Source organism: Pempheris klunzingeri, chromosome 8 (assembly GCF_042242105.1).
Source record: "Pempheris klunzingeri isolate RE-2024b chromosome 8, fPemKlu1.hap1, whole genome shotgun sequence".
NCBI classification, from domain to species: domain Eukaryota; kingdom Metazoa; phylum Chordata; class Actinopteri; order Acropomatiformes; family Pempheridae; genus Pempheris; species Pempheris klunzingeri.
Genome location: NC_092019.1, coordinates 12172163 through 12185410, shown reverse-complemented (window position 1 = coordinate 12185410; position 13248 = coordinate 12172163). Strand labels below are relative to the sequence as shown.

Below are 13248 nucleotides of genomic sequence, written 5' to 3'. Positions count from 1 at the left end.
TCAATAGAAAATACAGCGATTCTCTGCCCACATCCCAGTCTGTGGTTTTCAGCCCCCTCAAGTATCTTACTAGGTTATAGAATACTAGGAACTTACATAAAGGAGTTTGACTTCTGTTGACCTTTGGGCATTTGCTTCTTACATAACGATATAACCAGCCTCTTTTGTTTAGTTTCCTCTACCATTTGTGTTTTCTTCTCTGCATCATCAGGTTTTGGAAAACATTTGGCCATTTGGCTCCATTCACAAGCTGCTGACTCAGTTTAACACTGTGGTGTGACAACTGTTTTATTTTCTGGCACCTACATTTGTAAGAGGATGTTTCTTGAGGCTGGGAGGAAATGATTTTCTGCCAACCGTGCAAACAAGTGGAACAAAAGCTACAGCTGAGTGCTTTTACCTGCTGCTGACCTTTCAGTGTAGGCACATTTAACACGTGTCATGACTAGTGTCCGCCATCAATTTCTGTACAGATTACAGAATTTGAGGAAGAATCTGGTCTTGGTTTTGCCTTCTTTTCACACTTGAATACACAACAATGACAACAAAGCACTAGTTTACGACCACAGATAATATCAAAATACTGTGTGGAAACATGAAATTATTGCCCTTGTGGCCGATTTTGTGGTTGTTGTCAGGGAAAGATTGATAGAATAAAAGTGCAGAAAGGAAGAGTGACAGGGAGCTGGTTGAACATCAGCACACATGCTGCCCAGCGAATACATCTGGATGTATCTGTATGAGTGAGAAGGAATGTTTGCTCCTATATTCAAGCCAATCCCCAAAGCCAAAAAAATGACAAACAGCCTGTTTTAGAGTTGCATTAAAGCCACATCTTTTATTCAGTAGTGAACCTCATAAGATATACCATTTCAGCAACACAGTTATCTATTGGCCACCTTGTGTGCTTATGTCACCATTTTTATCTGTAATTGGATTTTTGGTTGGTCCTCACCTTTGTGTAGGTGTTTGTTAAAATCAAGGCTTCAGTAAATTCATATTCACCTTTCAATAAACTGAAAATTAAAGCCGCAATATATTTACAAGGAACTTATGCTTACACTAATCATTTACTAAATGCATTCATATGAAAAACATTTAAAAATGCTAAACAGATAATGAAATTGAAAATTAATTGAACTTGTCACATACACTAAAAAAACATAAATATAAAACAAATAGAGCAGTAGGCACAAAGAGGCTTTGACCATGAGTGAGTAAATACTATACAATCCCAATTTATCACTGACATATCAACCTGGATTATAGTCTAAGCAAGTATAAATTAATACATATAAATTATAGTATCATCAACATACTGTATAAACTTACAGAGATCCCAGAAGAGAAAGGTTAACTGTGTGTAATCACCTGTTGGATTGCCAGGAAGTGCTAGACCGTTGTCTTAACCCTCTATGGTTCTGGTCTGTGTCCAACATTTCTGTTGGTATGGACAACAAAATGTCAGAGTTTTTCCTGGACCACACCGGCGCAGTGTAACCCAGAACTATTACAGTTGTGGTTCTGGACAGCTCGAGGGTCAAAGCTTAACACGAATCCTGTAAGAGCACTCTAAATGAATGTAGACAATGTATTGTGAGGCACTAAGGATTCAAGTGCCCAACAATGTCACTTCATCAAAAGTAAGTCACAGTGGTTTAGTGATAAGATTGTCCTGTTTATTCCAGCCATAGTGAATAGGTAGTTTGCATTTGCATTCAGATAAAATAGAATTGCTTTAAAATAGTCTTTTCCATTAAGGCAAAGGAAACTATATCATGTAAACACTATTAAGTAGCCTCGACTAAAGGACAGAAGATAAATGTAGCTTCTCACTAACTTTCATTGAAGATACATGGCCTCATGAAGAGAATGAAGTGAATTCACACAAAAACTGCTGCAAAAATTTTTGCAACAGAGGGGCAGTGATCTTTGACACAGGATAATCTGAAAAAAAGCCATTTCAATCCTTTAAGGAAATACTTGTAACAATTTAACATTTGTTATGTGACATTAAACTCAAAATCAACACAGTCAGAGCAACAGAAATAAAACAATGTGAAACCAACTTCAATGGCAATGGGTGGATAGCTGGTAGGTCTACTGATAGGTTTAACCTCCCATCAGTCATCTTGATAATCAAAGTTGTTTTTTAAAAAAAAATAAAAATTAAAAATTAACTTCTCATGAAGACTGTAAGGCCACCAACAGTGCTGCTTAGAAGAGGCTGATGTGAAAAGTATTGATCTTTGACAAACAATAAGCAGTAGGTAGTTAGTTAAAATTAATTAACACTACAAATGGGGCAAATCCCCAATATTTTCACTAATGTATATTTAACAGTTTGTAAACAAGTAGAACTAATTTGATATCAAAATACCACCCTGTTGTCGGTGCTGTCGACTGACTCCTGTATATTTACTGAAGCTCTAAAAAAGGTCACAAGTTTCTTTGGTTGGCTGGTCGATGTAAAGACCGATTATTAGGAAAAACCCTGACATGCTTACATTCAGAGTAGCCCTGTAAGTAATTAAAGAGAATCTGTAAATAGTGAATAAGTGATTGATTTGGGATAATACAGTCAGTTACATTGGTTATTCCAGCAGAGAGTGAAACAGACGTCTATAACTGCTTGCATTTTTAACTCTCCAACCCTGCTGTGTGAATAAGCCCTGACTCTGTAAATTGTAAGAGACACTAAACGCTGTCACTGTCCCTTTAAGCAGAAACCAGCTACTGAAGCTGTATACAGTTGAAAGTCAGAAAGGAATGTGCTTTGGCTGTCGTCAGAAAGCGTTGGTCACTTCTACGGTTTCTGAATTATAGTTATTAGCCTTGGCTCTACCTTAGCAATCCTGTCCCACATGTTTGCTGCACGTCTCCGAATAAAATAGTCCTGAATATATTAGTAATGTTGGACAGATGCAAGGTTGAGGGACTTACACCTACTGAAGGCTACCACTGTCTGAATACAAAGAAAAGGCTAAAATCTCTTATTAAACAATGGCTTTTCCGGAAATATAATCTCTAAACATCAACACACATTGAAAAAGATAGTAAAAATAATTTTCCAAAAGACAAATAAAGCACATTTATATTTGGTCAGCTCTATGCGTGTCAAATATCTGTGAGAAAACAACACAAATATGTACCTGCAGAGTAACAAAATCTCTCAGTACCAATACTGGACAGCATGTGGAAAAACATATTCATTCCTCAGAACAGCAAAAAAAAATAAAAATAAAAAATCAGCAAAGAAAGCCTACAGAAAATGAAATGTAACAATGAAAAATTTGACCTCAAATAAAGAGAGAAGGGTTTATGTTTTTGAAGGCCCTTTATAATACTAATTCCCATATGTGGTACTGTTTTTAATAACAGCGTTCAAAATGCATTAAGGCTATTCATATGCGTCTGTGAACGTCGTCAGTGTTGTAACGCTGAGCTGGTGACAGTCCAGGCTGTAGATCTGCCAAACGGGACAATCAATTTGTCTGTAATGCAGAACAAAGTCCAGCCCAGTCTGGTTCAGCTTAGAGACATAATGTAGGTCTAAAGGCACAGTGTAACCAATACTTTGAAGTGGATTTCATAAAATTTAGGATGTGTAAGTTGCATCCAACTCCTTCCCTAGAATGAAATGGCAGGAATGCATTTTAATAGTCTTATTTGTTCTCTCATGCCCTCGTCTTTACAAACACTGAACATCTTACAGGGGATGTGAAAGGGAAGCAGAGGAGGCAGGTGGGAAAGATGAAAGAAAAAAAAAAACTGGAAGGAGCACTGTGGAGGAACAGAGGTGCTTGACTTCAAACTTCATCAAGAAAAATTATCTTCAGTTGTTTATAGATCCACTCTCAGTCCTGATTGAGAGGAGAGCGATTCCATTCAAAGTCTTTCTTGGTCCGTTCAGGCGTAGAACTCCTTGGTAGGTGCTTTGTGATAATTTGTTGTGGAAAGTTTGGTGTCTCCCAGGTCGTAGCTACCCTCGTCCTTCTTCTTCATGCGGTAGGCGAGGAGGAGGAGGAGGAAAACGGCACAGAGGAATCCAACCACTCCGCATGCTATCACGGCTGCAGAGGGCATAAGGAGAGATTTTTTTTTTTAACAATAAGATTTGTTAAATAAGTGTTACAACAAAATAAGTGTTACATCACAAATCTGAATGTTAATATTCTAAAAGCACCTGGCATCAAATTTACAACTCAACATGCTTTTAACATAGAAACTTTTATCCATTTAATCTCAGTGAAGTACTTCATTAAATCAGACATGTAGGGGACCGTAAAGATGCAGCAAAGCCTCATGGAAATCTGTCCTTACCTGCCAGCACTTCCGTCCTCTCCCACAAGTTCTCAGAGGTCACCTCTTCGGGAGAGTCCATCTCATATATCCTGCTGCCTCTGCCGTCTTCGGCCACAATTTCATTGTCAATCTCTTGGATTTGGATGTTCACACCGCTGTCTTTGGGTGTTGAGACGTCCCACCAATCCAGACTGTTGTCCTCATCTGCATCTTTGGTTGCACTGATGTCTATGCCAAATTCTGTTGCAGTAGTCTCGCTGGGACTGGTACTCTGTGTGAACCAGTCAGCTGTTGGGCCGATAGGTGCCACCTGGAGGAATATATGCAATGATACAATAAATGAAAAGGTAGGACTGAGGAAACAGTATAACAAGTAACAGGCATAATGTGGTTTGAATACTGTCTGGTTACCGCTGCATAGACCATGGAAATAAATTAAAGCTACGTTTTATTATTACGTGTTGTTGAAGTAAGAATAGAAATGATTCTCACATCATGAGTCAAAATACATATAATCGATATTCTTGTGAGTGCTTTGGCTCATGTGGATTTAAGTCTGTTAATCATTTACCATTTCCAATAGTCTACAGTGTACTACTGGTAGTTCATCATGGGACACAAGACATTAAGATTTTCTGACGTTGAGATGAGGATTTGTATAAACAATATGCTACCTCCTGATCTCTGCTGTCCCCATCAGTGACTATGACTGCTGTTGTCTCACTGTCCTTCACTGTGGTTGGTGGATTCTGGCCGTCTGCTGCTGTGGTTGGTGGGTTGTGAGGAGAGCCTGCCGTTGGCTGTGGTTGACTTGGAACCACTTCCTTGGAGATTGTGTTGGAGAAGTTGAAGAACCTGAGTATCTCCTCTTCGTTGCTGAAAACTGAGATGGGGAAATGATTACCGCAAGTTCTGACTGATTTTCCTCTCAACCTAGAACCATCACTGTTGTTCTCATTTTTGGGCTGAGAAAATTCCCATACTTCATAAGATAAATAAATCATTTAAAATTCTACTCAACTACTAAAAATTAATTGTCTTAGCTCATGAAAAGTTGACATTTTGGAGATTTGTGGTTTTTACAGGACAGCGACGTAATGTTAAAGCTGTCAGGATGTTAATTAACCAGTTCTTTAATCATGCAGGAGGAATGCAATCTGGGAGTTTTATAACTTACTGGAATTCACCCAACCACATTTTAGCATGTTGAACGAACTAAATGTTCCAACACATTATTCACTGTGGGCATAACAGTGAGTCATTGATAGTGGAGGCACAAGTCTCTGACATGTGTGCACTTCCAATAAAACCTCACCTGGTTAACTCTACATCACCTCAGGCTAAACATCTGGCACACCGTGAGGGAGTGCTTCTGTGTCTGAATATGCAAGCGCTTACGTCTATGGAGCACATTTATGGCTCATTTGTCTGACATGAGTGACTGAGTGCATGGACAGTGGATTAGGAAACGCCCTGAGACGAGGAAAAGTTTGTATACTGCCTGTACGGAAATGTGAATGTGAAGACGTGTGATTGGAATAATCAGAATTATGATACCATGAAAATATGAAAAATACCATTTGTGCAAATGGTTGTTTCCCAAAAGCACTTTAAGAAATGGATAATTTCTCTATAAGTCAATGGGCCTATCCCAGATTTATAATGCTTTTGGGAAACAGGGCCCTGAACTGTTGCAGTTATGATTTGAAAAATAAAAATATAAATACAAATAAAATTTTACTTAATGTTTATTTCAACATGTATATATATGTGTATATACACACACACACACACACACACACACACAGACGTATTAGTATGTAAGTTAAAACAAAGATTGATTCACATTAATAACTATAACCAAGTAAAACACAGTGGTCTCCTTACTGTAGTCTCCGGATCCAGAGCCTGAGCCATCGTCCTCAGCGTCATCTTCATCGTCTATAGGGAGGTCACCTGATGTTCGGCCCTCCAGGTACAGGTCATCTGTTGTGGAAAAGGACGCCTGGGAGGAGACAAAGAGCTGGAAGAGACACGAAAAATACACACATTAATATTCAAGCAGAGAGAGAAAAAAAAAATACTAACAGACAGAAAAGGAGAGAGGGAGAGCAGACACATGGGCTAGATCTCTTTTGTTCACACTTGCAGAATTCCCTCCGCTAATCGAAAACATGTGAACGTCTCTACAGTTTGGGAGTAAGACAATACCTCTCACAACCGGTGACCTATGCTGGCCAAATATGCCAGAGTCTCCACTGGTGTCTGGGAGTTTAACCGTACTGTGTGTTGCATCCATACTGTAGCACGTACAGCTGATGGAGGCTGGTTACTCGTTCATTTCATGTGTCGTGGCAGTAATTTGTGATGCTTCACAGAGCCAGACAGCAGAGATCTAAGTGTGTTTATGAGGAGGAGGGAGAGACGGAGGCTTCAAAGACAAGTGGACACACAGAGGAAAAAAAAAAACGGTTTCATATATAAGACTGTAGCTCAGGAAAACCTCCCACTAACCCAAACACCACGCAGTCTGATGGAAACCAAAACCCTACTTGTCCCGTCATCTGCAGCTTAGTCTGACAAAAGAAACTAGGCTTCAGCTAAAGAGACGTTTATTCATCAGCTTGTTGAAAAATGAGTGTCTCTACAAAGATAGTAATATAATAAACGGCTTAGGCAGACTAGGAAACATGAATCAAAGAGAACAACTAGATAATGAGTCTGAAATTCAAAAAGAGGGGAATGCCTGAGCAGATGTTGGTAGTAAGACAGACAGACAGACACACACACACACACACGGATGAATATGGCCCATTGAGACCTGAAGTATGTCTGGTATGTATACTATGCTTCCACTAACACAGGTGCTGAGAGAGGGAGAAAGGAGGAAGACTGGAGAAGGGAAGGGAAGGAGAGAGACGGGGACAATGCCGCATGTTTCTCATGAAACAGGTGCCTGCAACATGGGAGATGCGTGAGGAGGTGCACCGTTCTGTATTGTAGTGGAATAAATATTCATATTTGGGCAGGAATGTGCAAAATATAGAGATAAAATGTGGCTTAAGACAATTCTACCTTCTTCAACTACACAGCTTTCTTCCCCACTTAAAAACGGATATTTTGCATATACGTTTTATTTTGAATTAGATATTTTCATACTATATATTTAGTTTTCTTGACTTGCAGTACTGTCCATGTTTTGTTTACTTCTACTTCTCCATGTTTCCTGTATGCACAGAACAGTTCCTTGTAATGTAAAAAAAATACATGGCAATAAAGCTAGTTCTGATTTTCTGCTTTCTGATGCATTCTCTTTCATTTGGCAGTAGAGTGTTGGTCATCAGTGGGCAACAATGTAATCAAAAGCTCAACACATTTTTCTGAATGTGAAGAACAGAATGGGAGTTGAATAAGCCAGACATCAGAAGTGATACAGGCCTAAAATGCGTGCATATATTCTATAACTGCAGGTTAAAGCACTTTATAATACAGGTTAACATTTAATAATGCCACCTATCCATTTCTGGTATCAATAAACTGCTGTAGATCAGGGCCAAAAACTAACTTTTCAGCTCAATTTCCAGTATGTTGTGACATCTGGCATATCTGAATTTTGTTTGAGCTAAGTGAGATGTGACAAGAGAAAATCCACTATTAGACAAACCAGATGTTGTGTTCATATTGTGGTGAGACAGGCCAAACAGAAAATCATTAACAAGCTTTTTCAGAAGACAGCAGAGCCTCATAATGTCAGGGCTGACTAAAATAGCAGAAGGGGCTCTCGCATTCTTGCCGTCTTCAACCAGGGATTACAAAAGCAGATGCTGTGCTTGTCTAAACGACACACAGAGACAGCCACACAAAACTGGAACTACTGCAGGCATAAAAATGTGACGTCCATAAAGCCCTCCTTGTGTCATCTGCTAATTCCCTGTCTTTAAACTTTTTGAGTTTTGAACTCAGAGCTGAATTACATTTACTGTCAAATTCACAGCTCCTGGTTGGTGGTCTGGCCTCTTTGATAGCTGTGAAGGAGAGCGCCTGCTGCTCATATCTATGCTCATGTCATTTTAAAGTTCATATTTGTGTTTGGAGGCCCTACTAGAACAGGTTTACATGGTTTGATATTCAAACTATACATTGTTTATTCCATAGACGACGTGGCTGTTGCAGCTGTTTTCAGCCTCTGTCTGAACGCTCCGTTTTAGAAGAACAGAAACAATCTGCCGCTTTGTTTTTGCCTCTGACATCTTCGTGTTTTCACGAGCTGGCTTTAGTGAGGAAAAAACAATGGCGGAGAGCGAGATGGGTTCAGGGGTTTTTATTTGGCGGGGACAGTCGACCTGCTGAGGGGCTGGAGGAGGTCACATGATCAACAGATCCCCCCTATGACATCATAAGGGGAGTCAAATCTAAACAGCACGTTTTCACACACATTTACCGCAATTAATAAGAAGATATTCCCATATCAATAAATATGACAATATGGCAGAGGTATGAACAATCAAACTGATGTTCAAAGTTTTTGTTACAGATCGATCTGCCGATTCTCGGTTAACTCATTACTTGTTTGGCCTACAAACATCAGAAAACAGTGACTAAAGTCCATCACAAAATACTAGAGCCCAGGGTGATGTCATTAAATATCCTGGTTTGTCCAACAAATAATCTAAAACCCAGAAGTATTCAATTTATTACGATGTAAAACGTAGAAAAGGAGCCAACTTTCACATTTGAAAAACCTGGAACAATCAAAGGTTTGGAATTTTTGCAGCTGAAGTTTAAAGTGATTAACTTAGTTTGGGACCACACTCTTCATATTTTTTAAATTATAGTGTGCTGTGGGAGAAACAGAACTGATGTTTGTACCAAGGATAAGACGATAGCTTTGTCTGCTTAAAATAGACAAACCAGCAAATCCTCACATTTGAGAAGCTGAAACCAGTGACAGTTTGGCCTTTTTGCTGGATAAATGCCTGAAAAAAAAAATGAACTGATTATCAGAATTAGTGGTGAATAATTCACAAATTGATTAATTGAAAAATTGTTTCAACTCAGGCGCATGAACAGACAATGTCACGTACAAAATGAACCACGAAGGAAAATAGAGTCAGCTATCCCTCTCTCTGTCCACCCTTGTTGCCAGAAAGACGTTATATATTAGGGTTTATTGAAAGGCTTGAGTCGGTCTCTCTACACACATCTGGAAAACATACATATGTATGTTGCTCACACACACACACACACACACAGGTCATATATAACCATCTGGTATCCCGTATCTTTGTCCAAGTGAGGACAGTTTTCTGGAAACAGCCAGATCGCAGCGATGAAACACTACAGACATGCAATCTGGGAGGTGTATGAGATTGTTTAGGGGAGTGCAATATTAAATGCTGTAACCAACAAATCCAGATTTTTGTGTCCGCTGGATTTATGGTTATTAAAGTAAAATATTTCCCCGGCGAGCTGGAGGACAATAATGAGGGAGCAGTTGGGCCGAGAGCGAGGTTGTGTAACAGCCATAAGTACACAGTGGACCTGTCATCACCATCTAGATAGCAAGAGCAGCAGCACATGACGCTGCGTTCGAGGGGGCGTATGTTTGACCAAAAAGCTCCAAGTCATAAAATGTCTGACCTATCGATGTTAAATGTATCAGTTTAGATGTTTAACAGCAGTTAAAGTCTCCAAAGGCTTCACAATTATTTGACAATGTAAGAAACATGGGCCAAATTGGTATAAACAGATATTTTACATTGTTGTTCGTTTAGTAGGATTGTACAGATAGACATTTGTGTAAGTTCAAATTCCTGAGCGTGACACGAGCAGCCAGAAAGAGACACAGAATCTGATTGTGTCTTGCACATAGAGGATATTATGATGTCCTTAACTGAGATGAGTATCACTCTTATTTGAATCTGCAACCCCCAAGCTAAAGGTCGTAATCCACGCTATTCTGCAAAAGATAAGATTTTCATCAGTTAAGAGGCTTAAAACGTTAAAAGCTCTGTGGTGGATCAAAGAGCTGTGTAAGAGAGAGCGTCTCCTCACTGATGTTTCCCTGCTGTAAAAAAAACCAAAAAAAAAACCTGCTTAGCTCTGGTTTTTAGAACTCATTCAGGTCTAGTTGTACAACGTATGCCATACATGTGACAATGGCATGAAAATCCCTCAAGGCCATACTGAGATTGAACGTCAGACATACCAAAGTCCTAAAAATGTCATAGAATCAATCCTGCAGCCAATCAGGTCCTGTAACACAGACAGGATGTGAACAGTCTCCCCTTCACTTAAAGAGCAGCATTGTGACTAATTTGCTGTGACTAATACTGCACTACTGTTAAAGAGGAAGCCTATAAAACTTCAGGTAGTCCACATGTAGGGATGTCAACACTTTAATTTCACATTAATCAGTTATTTTTATTCTAATTTGGTCTTCCGGTCATATGTGTGTTTCAGTAATCCCTTTAAGAGGCACTGTGAAAATAATCATTCATAATAATGACAGCATGTGTCACACTCTTCCTCTTGCCTACCCTGGTAGGGTGGAAAACTGCCTGTATCCCACGCAGTCACATGCTTGTCTGGACTTGCCCGGTGGGACTCACCGTGAGTCATCCATCCACAAAATGACACCACTACCGGCTCACAAGCTGTCACGGGCAGAAAGCCTGTTTCAACATTTATTTTTTCAGAAGTGAGCATCACTGGCTGACTAACCAGTAATTCTACAGCCACACTCAGAGAAAGAGACAGTTTGAATATACGCTGTGAGCCATCACGCCCAGCAATTTAGGACTGGAGTCTCTGTATTAGTGGCCTGAAGTAAAGGGGAATCAAAGCATGTGAACAGCAGAGTATGACATGCATTACAAGATGATTTAAGTACAATTTTAGCTGTTGAAAAAGCTGTTTTTCAGTAAATCACATCCATTTGTAATGTATTATGTCCACAGGTTAAAATTCTGGAGGCTATAGGTGAGAAATAATGACCATTAAATTGTATTTCTTCTCTCTCCACATCTCTTTCAGTATTTAGCCAGTGTTTACTGCCATATGCGGAGGGACAATCTCAGGTTTCGGCGCTCCCCCTTTCACAGTGTACAGTCCATAAATCATAAATATCATGCATTTTTGGAGAGGCGGTGAACCGCTCTGGCTCTCATTTTGCAGGTGATAAATCATTCAACCAGGATATTTAAGCACTCGTGACAATGTGCAGAGCTCTGCTTTGGCCTGTCATTTTCAGGTGTTTTCCAGCTTTACAACACACACACACACACACAGGGAGAGGAGGGAGAAGACAGAGAGGGCGAGACTTGTGAAGCCAGGCAGAGGGATTTCATAATTTCAAATAATGACATTTTAAAAGTTGACCAAAGACCTGAGTGGGTGAGAAATTCAGGCTAGCAGGTCTGGAGGTTTGGGTTTAAATGTCAAAGCTGGGAGCTGGAGGCTGAACAGACTTTGGCCCTGTGTGAACTTGACACCAACTGGACGCCTGAACTTGGCTTGAAGACACTGTGTGTGTGTGTGGGTATATCAGTAAAGCCTGCATTAGTCCGCACAATAACCCATCTCTTATGTAAATACTGTTGCTTCCTGGAAGATAAGATTAAAAAGCACCTATGCTTCCTGTCATGTGGGGTCATTTTTTAGGGCAGATTTTACATTTAAAACGTCCAGGTAGACCAATTAGGGAAAGTATGCTAACAAAACAAACAAGCTGAGCAAAGTTGAACGGTATAACATCACATTTGGGGCATTTAAAACTTATTTCAGGTTGATTTTATTGGAGACAGAAGTGGCAACTGAACAAAATTAAACAGTTGCCTTTTCCAAACGGCTAATTCGTTTCTCGGGATAAAACAAAGACACAAGGTCACATTGACTCAAATAACCTCCAACTTCCTTATAATGTTATATGTTCGATATTTTAAGTAAAACCTCAAAAAGCTACTTACTTTTTCACTGATGAATCCAGTCGTCAGTCCGACGAGGAACAACAACCACAGACTCCTCATTTTAACGTCCGAAAACAAACGACAGTTGTACGGAAAAATAAATACACGGTCAGGGAAAAAAACTAAACTGTACACACTCAAAAGTAAAACCTTATCGTTCGGCTAATCCCTCGGTTCGGTTTTTCGCTTGTGTTTTCAGCCACTTTGTTAAATGTCGGCACTTCAACGGACGGCTGCTGGACGCGGTGTGATGTGGGGTTTATCTGGAAAAGTTGTTTGGACTGGCAGGACAGCGTGGCTGCGCGGTGACGTCAACACGTCACTGTGACGTCCACTGATGAAGGTACGTAGCTGGGGGCGTTTCTCTATGGAGACAGACAGACAGACAGACAGAGACACAGAGACAGACACACACACACACACACACACACACACACACACACACACACACACACACACACACACACACACACACACACAAACTTGGAACTTGGCTGAGTTCCCTTTAATGTACCATTTAACAGCTGGTATTTACTTTCTGTAGGTTAAGAAAACACTGTGTTGTTAGGGAACAGTGGTGGAGGAAGTATTCAGACATGTACCAGGAGTGGGCCTCATTACTTTGAAATGAAGTCAGTTGTCACATACACATTACATGGCCATTTTTGTAACATAATCCCTTAGATTACATAAAATGTAATCTAATTTGAGCATTTTTGGATTACCTCTGGGTTATGAAAATAACTGAAAATAGTGAGAAATGCTGTCACAATTACAGAGCGCTCAAAGTGACACCGACACAACCAACCAATGTACAACCAACAGTCTAAACCTTAAAATTATTAGAAATAATTTAAAACTATTAAAATAATTAAATGGAAAAACAGCATGTCCTTACATCTGAGAAGCTGGAACCATGAAATATTATTGCATTAAAAACGATTTAAATTATCAAAATAGCCAACTAATTTTCTGT

The 13248-nt window shown here is 39.7% G+C and overlaps 1 protein-coding gene across 1 annotated transcript; it reads right to left on the bottom strand.

Moving 5' to 3' along the window:
- Nucleotides 1–810: 810 nt before the first annotated feature.
- On the bottom strand, nt 811–12540 carry LOC139205673 (syndecan-2-like). Its single transcript, XM_070835961.1, has 5 exons — nt 12273–12540; nt 6193–6328; nt 4980–5188; nt 4324–4615; nt 811–4073 (listed from the first exon to the last, which is right to left on the bottom strand). The coding sequence occupies exons 1-5, from the start codon at nt 12330–12332 to the stop codon at nt 3910–3912; spliced, it is 861 nt and encodes a 286-aa protein (XP_070692062.1). The 5' UTR covers nt 12333–12540; the 3' UTR covers nt 811–3909.
- Between the last annotated feature and the right edge of the window lie 708 nt (nt 12541–13248).

What these genes read in the sequence shown, in the direction of transcription:
- LOC139205673 (XM_070835961.1), bottom strand. Translation starts at nt 12,332, where the DNA reads ATGAGGAGTCTGTGGTTGTTGTTCCTCGTCGGACTGACGACTGGATTC. An exon ending in CTCTGGATCCGGAGACTACA is followed by an intron (nt 5,189 to 6,192) that starts GTAAGGAGACCA and finishes TCCCCATCTCAG; the next exon opens with TTTTCAGCAACGAAGAGGAG. An exon ending in GGGACAGCAGAGATCAGGAG is followed by an intron (nt 4,616 to 4,979) that starts GTAGCATATTGT and finishes ATATTCCTCCAG; the next exon opens with GTGGCACCTATCGGCCCAAC.